The sequence below is a fragment of the Poecilia reticulata genome, linkage group LG4, assembly GCF_000633615.1.
Source record: "Poecilia reticulata strain Guanapo linkage group LG4, Guppy_female_1.0+MT, whole genome shotgun sequence".
NCBI lineage: Eukaryota > Metazoa > Chordata > Actinopteri > Cyprinodontiformes > Poeciliidae > Poecilia > Poecilia reticulata.
Window position 1 is genome coordinate 15,863,055 of NC_024334.1, and position 11,325 is coordinate 15,874,379.

At 40.5% G+C, this 11,325-nt stretch overlaps 1 protein-coding gene across 1 annotated transcript in view; it reads left to right on the top strand.

The window, feature by feature from the left end:
- The window catches only part of LOC103463970 (uncharacterized), a 94,786-nt gene that overhangs the window by 10,799 nt on the left and 72,662 nt on the right, over positions 1–11,325 (top strand). Inside the window, exon 3 of the mRNA XM_008407747.2 lies at positions 4,638–4,685. Coding sequence (XP_008405969.1) covers positions 4,638–4,685 — 48 coding nt within the window. The remainder of the gene's footprint in view (positions 1–4,637; positions 4,686–11,325) is intronic.

The window sequence follows — 11,325 nt, forward strand, 5'->3', positions numbered from 1 at the left end:
TCTGATTTACAAAATTATTGCGTTTTCAAATTTTGCCTCAAATTCCAGATATTTTATCTGGCCTTTGACTTGGCCATTCTAATACATAAAGGTCACTGGATCTTAAGCAGTGGCATCACTTTTTGCTAATGCGGGCAAATTTATTGAGTTTCAAATGTTAAAAAAATATTAATTATGCAAGACCTCTACTGGTCTTTTTGCATAATAAAACAAAACTGATTATTGCAGAAAAAAAGAAAACATGAAAAAATCTGAAACAACAGTCAGGCATGTTTGCCTCATCAAAATAAAAATATACAATTTCCAATTTTTTTTTTGTTATGTTTTTTTCTTGGCCTAGATGTTTCTTCCGATTGTTTATTATAGGCAACAGGAACCCAATATGGGACACTCATATAACATGTTTTAGTGAATAGTTGTGCCCAGGCCTGATTTTGAGTAAAACTAACTGACTGTGGTACTTTATTGAATATATAATCAAAATAAAAGTAAAACAATCGCTGAAGTTAATGTTCAGACCTGAACATTTATCCTTATTTATAGGAGCTACTTCTCAGAACAACACTGGTAAAAACGTTGTTAAAGGGTAAAGAGAGGCGCCATGTTGTGATGACTTCCTGGAGGCGGAGTTTCAAAAAAAGCAAGAGCTTCTTAAAGAGACAGAGTCCCAATTTCAAGGCATTAAATTACTAAGTCATTTTTATTTTAACTTACTTGATTGAGCTATGAAGTGTTAGCATATTGCTGGAAAACACATTATACTGCCCCTTTTAAGTTTTGGATCAATGAGAGAATGCCCTCTCCAATAAAAATGAACCAAAAAAACAATCTGGTTAGTTCATTTGCTTTTAGTTTTATTCTCTAGCCCCTCAAATGCTTCGGACTCAAAGACTCTGTCCCACGTGACAAAATGTTTGGACACACCCTCTTTGAGATTACATCTGAAATGCATTTGGAAGCCGAAAGCAAACAATCCTATTTATCATTAGAAGTAATTTAAAACCATATTCGTGCAGATATTCAGTTTGCGTGTTGCGGCTCTGAACCCCGGCCAGCAGAACCTGTGTGCCTCGCCTGGCCTCTCTCCGGACACTCCACAAGTGGCCGACAACTCGCCGCAGCAGACCTTTCATCTGCACCACCCAGCTGTCAGAGTGAAGAGCCACTTCCATTAAGTGTGTGTCTTCCCACTATACAATTACATACAGACACACAGGCTGATGCAGCCGGCATGCGCGCAAACACACACAGAGACACACACAGCGCCGCACTCAGCTCAGAGCGTGCTCTCGTGTCAGCGGACGACTTAAACTTGTGTGTGTGCGTGTGTGTGTGTGAGAGAGAGAGAGAAAGAGAGGAGCAGACAGACAGAGAGAGCTTGCGACCTTTTAGAGTGCTCAGGGTAGGAGGCCTTTTCCTTTTATGGAACAGAAATCAGCAATTGACCTGTCACTTTTGCTCTGATAGCCATCTCTGGAAAGCAGGTCATGCACATATGTCCAAAGTGCCTCTTAACCGCATTTTATGAAAGCAGAAAATGTAATCCAATAATGATTTGATTTGCGAGGGAGAGGCAATCTGGCCAGGGAGCGGTTAGCGGTAGCATTGGGGCCGTTAGCGCCGATACGAGCTGCACATACGGAAACATGGAAGCTTTCTACGTTTTTCTAGCATCATCAAAGAATTACTAAATATTTGTCACTACAGAATCTTTTCTTAGTCAAAAACATTATTGAATCATTTTTTGCTTAACTGCATTCTGTAATGTATATAAAATATTTTTGTAAAAACAAAAGAAAAAAGGCAGGCGTAGTTAAATGAAAAATCTGCAGAATGTGCAACTTTTTAAAAATCCGAATAATCATCAAAATAATCAACAGAACAATCGATTACTAATATAATTGTTAGCTGGAGCCCTAGTTTGCAGCTGATGATTACAGTCAGCACGGAGCATCTTTTTTTAGTCCGCCTCATTCTTCCCCCCCAGCTCCCCAAACCGTTCTCTGCTTTCAGGTTCCCAAAGACAAATAGCACGGCGCAAAACTAATTAGTAACCAGGAACTAGTTAGGAGATGCCCTTTGAAATGCATGTCCTGAGGCGGGATTTAAATATAGGGACAGAGTCAGTGACTGAGTGTGCCTGGGAGATCCCAGCCTGCCGGCGAGGCAGCACTTTGACCCCTGACCCTCATTATGGAGGGCACATTCCTGGAGGGGTAGAAGCCCCGCAAGCTCAAAGCACAAGGGCGCAGGAGGACTGTGAGCGCTCTCGGCCCGGTTTGGCCCAGCGCGGTGCGGCGCCGCTCCCTCTGACTGCTGCAGACGTAAAGCGGAGTGTCGGGCCTGACGGGTTCATTCGTTTTTTACACATCTGGTTTCACTCCACAACACCGTCCAGCTGAAACTGAACACACTAAAAGAAAATCCGGGACTCAAATGAGTGAAGCCCAGCAGCGACGCAGGTGGGAAAGACTGAGGAAGATGGGCGGAGTTTAAAGTGCAGACGAGGATATGTTTGATGGCGGCGCTGGGAGAGAAGTGAAAAGACTGTTTATTACATCCATCAGTCAGTCAAGTTTATTTGTTCAGCACAGTTCAGCAACCAGGCAGTAAAAAAAAAGAATTACAAAAATATAAAGTCATTAAAAACATAGTCACCAAGTGAAAAACCAAAAATTAACATTATATTTTGTAATCAACATTAACAATACACATCATAGATGCTGGTCAATGTTCCATAATTACAGACATTGGTATATTTTGAAACATTTAGAAAAATCTAACAGTTAACTCATGTACAGATATTTAAGGGGGGATATTTGTGGATGAAGATGTCCATGGTTGATTTTCTGTCTTTTGAAACATTTCTGTGTTAATTTAGAAATATTTATTTGCATCAACATCTTCCTGAGAGCTCCAGTTACAATCCATCTTCAGTTTACTGGTAGACTCAGCCATATTCTTAAGTAAAATATACTTATATTTGAAAACAAATCATGATTGCATGCTATCCTAGAATCCTCCCAGTTCTTTTGAAGACATACAGGCCCACAGCATCACAGATCCTCCACCATATTTAACTCTGGGTGTGAGATGTTTTTTCACGTATCCACTTGTTTGAAACCAAACCCATGGGCAAAGTTTGTTGTTGAAAAGCTCAAATTGATGTAATAGTAATAATTAGATTTAAATGAGTCTCCCAGACCATTACACCTCCACTATCACCAGTAGGGCTGCACTGGTTGCAGTTTTCAGGCCGATCACAGATATAAAGCTTCAAAAAGCATGACCTGACTATTTTTGATTTTGGCCGATACCGAAGTATTACGTTTGAAAAGTCACTAAATACAGCGACAACCTCACTAAGTTGACAAGTTCTCCGACTGCAAGCTGATGCAGTGTTCAGTTTCGCTTTATGGCAGTAACTGCTGCAAAGTATCACCACACAGCAGTAGATACTAACTGTTATTACTCCTGGTTGGGTTTAAAATTAATACATGTTCATATCTGATACCTGATAGGGAGATAACGCTCGATTCAGATGGAGTTCCGATTAAGAAATCATTAGATCGGACTTGATTTCCGATTCTGTGATCGGATTAGAACATCCCTCATCTGTAGCATTAGCATGACTTTTGAGAATTTTCTAGAAACTCTTACCACTTAAAAATGTAATGCATAAATAATAAATAATGTGAACTGGTTACTTTGTTTATAAGGAAATTGATACCACTGATCAGGTCTAACTAATTGCTTAATATGAAACATTTTCATTTCATCCTGTGTATATTTGCTCAAAGAGTATTTGAATATTTACAGCTAGATTATACTACAGCAGTAAAAGTTTTGTTCCTATTAATGCCTTTTAATCATCTGAGTTTCTTTCTTTTCTAATTCCGAGCTGAGTAAACAATCCTTCTGAGTGACTTTGTTTCTCAGCGGTTGATAATTGCCATCAGCGAACAGACCTGGTTTACTTTCATTAGCCCGACACTCCCAGCACTCTGGCCGCGGCGCCGGGGGCAACAATCCTCTTCATAAAAAAGAGGAAAAAATAGAAAAAAAAGTCCTGCTCCTAATACTAGTGTCCTGTAATTATGTGCCATTAACATCTATCAGAATATCCTGTGACGCGTTGCAGCAGCGGATTTGTGTTTGTGCAAATGGTTTTGTTGTCATTAGCGTCTGGAGCTGCGGCTCGCAGATTGTCGACACATTACTTCCCCGCGTGTGTTTGAGTCGGTGTGTAACTTGTGCGGCTACGCCTGCCCCGAGGTGCAGAACTAAATAACAAAACTGTGCGTTTGTCTGAATTATGATTCTTTTTTTTCCTGTTGTTGTTTTGTTCTTTTACTTATTTATTTATTATTTTTTTCAATTCTTGTGCTTTGTTCCTCAAGGCCACGGCACAGTGCAAGCTTTGAACAGTCTAATTAAATTAGCATTACTCCATATAGCACACGTTTGGGTTAGATATAACCAAGTAAACATAATTAGCTCATTTGTTATAATAGGAAGGAATGATTGGGAACTCTTTGATTAACAATTATCAAAATATTCTTTCATGTTACCCCGACTGACGAGTTTGGCTTCAGAAGCTCCTAATTACATCTAAATCTCGTTTCTTTTTCTTGCAGGGATGTGGGAGTGAAGACAAACTGCGATGTGTCATCTGCAAGGCCAAGGTAGGTGTGCGCTTCCAGGAGGGGATTCCAAACGGAAAATGCGCCCGAGACGGTTGAGGACGCCTCGATCGTTTAGGCGTTACCGTCTGAAAATGTCAGCGGCTGGAATTTAAGCAAACGCCGTTTAAGCCATTAAACAGTGTCTGCATCTTGAAAAACGGCTTCAACTCGAGCAGATCCATAACACTAATGAGCAATCAGCTCTTTGTTTTGCTCCGTGATTTAGCCCATCTAGCAGCCAGTTGTGTCGCTCACGTGTCGTCCCTCTTTTCCTCTTGCCAGCAGAGGAGGCGGAGAGAAAAGGAGGGTGAAACATTACAATATTTGGAAAAGGATACAAGGCGTGTAATGACAATATCTGTATTCATTCCATGAGAAGAAATTAATCACGCCTTCTTGTGTTACATCCCCCCCCAATGGAAATTTCCCATCAGGATGTTGCGTGGTCGTGTTTGGGAGTTTATTCCTGTGAAACGCCGGAGCTCATGTGTCATCACAGATGGGGTTGCATGCTGGATAAGGTGGCTACATGACTAACCATCTCGGATTAGGATGGCTGCTGTTGATGTGTTGCTCGTATTCATGGCCGTCTCGGAGGTCACAGCATGGCGTGGGGGGGGTTTATGCATGCTTCTCTGTGCGGCGGCAGGTTTTCTGTTCCCGTGTGTATGCATGGGACGGAGGATGATGCCACAGTAACCTTTCCCCGGCGACCTCTCAGGAGTTTGAGGTGTTGGGGAAACGTGGAATCGTTCGCACGTTGGTACTGCTCCATATCATATTCTGTGACTGTTGTTATTTAATCTTAATCAGGGATGTCTGTTTGTCTCCACTCGGGTTTAAAGAACAAACGGGCCGAAATGTTTTGTTCTTTTCGGTTTGGGTTCTTGCATACACATGGCAGCTGTCTCGTTTTACATTCACTATGCATTGGGCGACAGTATGAATTGTCAAACAGGTGCAGGTGTGTTTCACTGCCTTTTGTAAACTGTTTCTATTGGAAACATCAAGTTGTCAAGTAGCAAAGTAAACACTGGTCAGTCAGATCTCTGTAGGTCATTGTCACAACCTTGTAGCAGTACTCAGAGATATTCAAGTCTTTAGCATTGTCATGATCTGTGTTTCTGTGTACTTATTGTAAGGGTTTTCTGTGTTCAGTTTCTGTCCTTTGAGTGTCTGTTGTCTCTTCGTCTTCCCCGTTGTTTGCTTCCCAGGTGTGTCTCATTCCCTTGATTACCCCCCTGTGTATTTAAACCCACCTGTTGTCTTTGTATCTTGTCGGGTCCTCGTCTAACGTTGCTTGTCAGTCAGTCAGTTTTCCTCAGTTGAACTGTGAAGTCTTGAGGTTGGTTGTTTCTGTGTAAAGTCTTTATGTCAGTTGCTACCGGTATTAGCTATGTGCTTATTTGCTGCCGTGCTGCCTGATCCTGGACTGTGATCTTCTCATCATTAAATTCCTCATCATCATCATCCTCATCTGGGTCTCTGCGTTCGATCTCACCACCTCTCATTCACTATATGACAAGCATTCTGTTGTGTTACAACCAGTTTTATGTGTATTACTGTATTTTATATGTATTTCATATATTAGAGGTGTGCCGATCGATCGGCCACCAATCATAATCGGCCGATTTCCGTGAAAAAGTGTATGATCGGTGATCGCCGATCACGGTCTCTTGTTGTCAATCACACAAACCGATCACCTGCATCTCATTTCGCAGCCTGCCTGTGCAGCTGGTCTCCTCTTTCCTTCACACTGCGCAAACGCACAGCAACAAATCCTAAGCGATGTGGAACTATAACGCACTGAGTGACTGAGGAAGTTTGCGTGTTGCGGCGGAAAATTGAAGCATGTCAAAATGCATCAACACGACGAATCTAATATGGCATAAAAACAATGCCATACTTGACGGAGTTTGGCTACATCGAGGCTCACTGCAGTAAAAATGACATATGGAGGATCAGATAGCAGGTAAAGCAGCGCACAGCTAAACAGCTACAAACGGATTAGCATGACGGTCAGAAAGCTAAACAAATAACCCGCTGTGATGTAAGACGCTGGTTCTGATCTCACTGTTGAACCTCTGCTACGCTACAGGCAGTAATATTTCACAGAGGGTCGCTTCTGCTCCACCTGGTAGTGACTCTCACACCGAACCTCTGCTTAAAGCTGCAGCATCTAACCTAAAAACATAATTTTTACATATGTATAAAAACTTTTGCTGTCCTAACATGAGACAGATAATATCTGAAAAAATAATCGATCTCCTCCCTGTTCTGCATAATTACTCCGCTCAGTCAGAAACAGCCAATCAAAACTAGCAGTAATCAGCTAGCCGCCATGCTATCAGGAAGTTTTCATTCAGTAACTAAGGGTTGTTTATTGTAATGGATCCTGTATTTGCTTTAGAATGTTAAGTTTTACTTAAATTTTTTGTCAATGTTGAGAGGTTTTATTTTGGCTCTTTGCATTATTTAGCCTCTTCAGAGCCTTCATATGTTATCGGTCTGTGAAAGATAGTATTACTGATAGCAGTACAATTTGCACAATGCCTGTTTTGTTTAGTTTTCTTCTTGGAAAAAGTTATTAAAAACAAGTTTTTGTCTTAATTAAGGTGAATTCATGGTTCCTTTTTCCACTTAATGTAACCGGTAGTGTTTATGATAAAAAAAAATAATAATAATGTGATCGGTATCGGTGATCGACCGTGATCGGCCCTCATGGGTGATCGGAATTGGCAGGAATAAACCTGATCGGCACATCTCTAGTATATATAATATATAATATATGTATATTATAATTTTATGTTACAGGTAGTAGTTGTAGTTTTTATTTATTTTTACAAGACAAAATCTCAAAAGTTTAGTTGATAATGGTTTTCATCTACCCTAAGTCGATAGTTTATTGCAGTTGTACATCCTTTGGCATTTTGGTTTGAGTTTCATCGTGGAGCCTGAAAGTGAACCAAACCAATTGAAGGTGTGAGATCGTTTGGTAGATCCATTCCCAGTTGAACCAAGTCGCCCATAGTTTTCCTGGTAACAGCTCTACGGCTCAAAGAGGCTCGAAGAGTTTGCGTGTCTCATGATCTCATGCTCATGATCTTGCATTCTCTTAAAATTTCCAGATGAGTTTTGAAAATCTTTTTGTAGTTTCCAGTGGTTTTCTGTCTTGCACTGTACTTCCCTATTTCAAACTGTAGAAACACGAGACATTTTCCCCAGATTCGTACAACTTACCTTCTCTTGCCTAACTTTACTGTAGAAAACTGAGGTTCCCTGAAAAAGGTTCCGAACAACCCGAACTGTCATGTCTACCTGCAGACTACTCACCTGCCTGTAATAATCCCTGGCAGTTTGGCTCAAATGAAGGCCATTTTTATTGGTTTTCTGTTACCCTGACCATGTTTGGCTGCAGGCAAACCCAATTTGAAGCTTCTCCAGCTGTCTCCGCTCCACCAGCAGCTACGAGGGGACGTTTCTCGCACTTTTTGCAGCATCTTGCACTGATTGTTGCACTTGTCTTCGCCCATTGTACCTGTGGCATCATCATCAATTATTAATACCAGACAGTAAGTGTCTGAGAGGCGTCCCGCTGAGAGACCTAACAGCCATGAACAGGGAATAGTGGCGTGAGTGGTGAGTGCTGCAAGTGGCGGCTGTGCCATTTAGAGAAGGATTGTTTGGGAGCTCCTATGTATATTGATATGAACTCTGCCGCACTAAGTTAATGCGTCGGTATAATAACATTTTAATGTCTGCGGTGGCAAGGGCGTTTAATATTTGTCCACGGAGAGATGTATATGCAGAACAGCAATGACTCTAATGGTAGTGATAATCATTTGGTGCTGCGCTGCTATCACTGTAATGCATTACTGCAATCACCCTTGGTTAACATTAAGAGGCTTTACTCATTAAGACTTTGAGCAAGCAGTTCTCTTCATGGTCTCCAATTCAATGTGCCAGCCGTTTCATTTGCTGTCGTTTTTATCATTAAAACTGTTTTTTTTTTTTTTTTTCCCTTGTATGTTGTTTTGCCTCCACGCAACTGGGTCTCGAATGTGGGCCATTTGTATGAGTTATGCTAATTTGTTGGGGCAATGAATGCATTAATTTCATTAGCACATGGCCTCAAAGCAATAATTACCAGAGTAGGTGTGTCAGAAGCAATCATGTTAAAATTTGCCAGTTAATTATTAAGATTTTGTTCTGAGGGACCTGGGTTTGACACGAGTCGCCGAGGGGAGGGGGGATCAGGGCGAGAGGGGAGAGAGCAGAAAGTTAATGCATTCCATTGGCCGAGGCTCTAGGTGCTTGTGTTTGTTTGAGTGCTGTGGGGGCGGCTGCGGCGTCGCAGGCCTACTGGCGCGATTTTTGCATGTTGACAGCTCACATTCTGGACTAATTACAACAAATAGCAGAGGTCTAGCTGGTGCTCGGTCAGTCCGGGAGGGTGTAATTATAAAGAAAAGGAGGGCCGGGGCAGTTTAATGGCCCTTGGTCCATGTGACCAGGGTCCATGAGGGGAGGCAGGGGTGGAGAATAGAGGAAGAAGAAGCTCAATTTAAATTGAGGAAAGAGAAGGGGAAAAAATATCAATCAGACTGAGTCAATCTCAAATTGATGCTCTGAGATCAACTGAATTCATCTTGTTTCGTGCTTTTACATTCAAACGGAAAGTTCTTGAAGCCTATTCACTGACATGTACCTGTATTTTTATAGCTTGAGATTTTATTTTAAGTGTTTATTTTTCATGTAGTTGCTGCCTCTTGTACAATTTTAAAAAATGATTTTTTTTTTTTTTACCAAGTTCCATAAATAAAATGTAAATACATAAATAAATGAACCAATGAATTTCATATGTATGTTGATTCATCAGCTCGTCGACTAGACAAAAAATGTCTTAAGATTTCTAATAAAACTCTAAATAAGTACATAATGTAAAATTATAGCTGTAGTTTTGTAAGTTAGGAGTCAAAGGTCAGAATTTTAGACACATCTTGAGGCAATAAACTGACAATCGATCCATCCGTTCTGTTCCACTTATTCAAGATTGGGTTGCAGGAAAAACATCCCTCTCTCTCCAGCTCATTCTGGCCGTTCCCACGGCGATCCCAGCTGAGACGGCAAATAAAGTCCCTCGTGAAAATCCTGGACTCTCCTCTTGGCATTCTGAGAAAACCTTCAAGGAAAGATTCTAATCTAATACCTAAATCTAGTCAGCTTGCACCTTTTGATGCAGAGAAGCAGTGACTCTCCTCCGTGTGGATGACAAGATGTTTCTCCGGGATCTTTTTTATTTTTTAAAAAATCTTGATTCATATCTAATGGCCATCGTTGAGAACTAGACAGACCAATACTCATTACAGTAGATCCTTGGTATTTGTGGGAGATGTGGACCACAGTCACCTGCAAAGAGCTGAAATTTGTGAATAATTGAGACTCTCTTTAAAATGTATAAGTGCCCATTTTAACAGTTTAGACACCAGATATAATTTAATTTGCACTAATACAGAGGAACCCATTTGCAATAGCATATTACTAACATATTACTATTTTTGGTCTAGTTTCTAGTGCAAATATCTTCGTAAATCTGAAATAAGTCAAAACTAATTTCTAAGAAAGATTTTAGCAGGATATAGGGGCTCATTTTAAGACAAATTATTCCTTAAAAAAAAAAAAGTACTGGTTCCACTGGTAGATTGTGTGAGAAACTAAACCAAAACTGCCTGGTAATATTTTGTGTCTTTGCGGTGCAGCACTACGGCAGAAGCTAGTTTCTGCAGACTTCCTTATCTCCACTCTTTGGGCTACAACCAATCAGCACCAAGGAAAATGAATGGCACTCCTGAATTAGCTATTTTGCAAACACTAGCCAATATTGTGTCAAGTAGCATTGCGTGTCAGTATGTCGGCCTGTCAAAGTGCATGTTAGTTTGAATATTTTAGATATGCTCTACAAAAATGGGTAATAATTTGGAGTTACACTCCACAGAAAAATCAGTGATCAGGTGAATCTGTGAACGCTGAACCTCAAATCGACAGGGCCCCAATGCACTGCAGTCGCGGCCTCCATCTGTCTGTCCGTCTGATAATCTATCCTCCCAACAAAATACCTGAATGTTAAGAAGCACTGCAGCTCTTCCAACTGAAAAGCAGAATTCTGAATTTAAAGATTTGTAGCTTCCGGGACAATGTAATAAAGTTATTATAAATGGTTATGATGTAGGATTAAAATATAAATGTCGCTGCAAAGCACCAGAGAGTATTAGTATTCATTACACTTATTATTTTATCACATATATATATATATATATATATATATGTGTGTATGTGTATATATAGTATTATGTTTCTTTCTTTTTTCATCAACTTATTTATTATCATTTTCGTACAGTTTTAAAAGTGCTATATAAATAAATTTGACATCGACATTAATCTTAGCCTAATTAATATCCATAGAGCCTCTTTGCCGCACATTTGAGCTTCGTCACAAAACGAATGACCAGTGAAAATCAGAGTACTGGAGAAATGGTACAAACAGAGCAATATTTTCAACCGTAGAGTTTATCTCACACACACACACATACACACACACATACACATGCACACACACGCACACACACACACACACACGCAC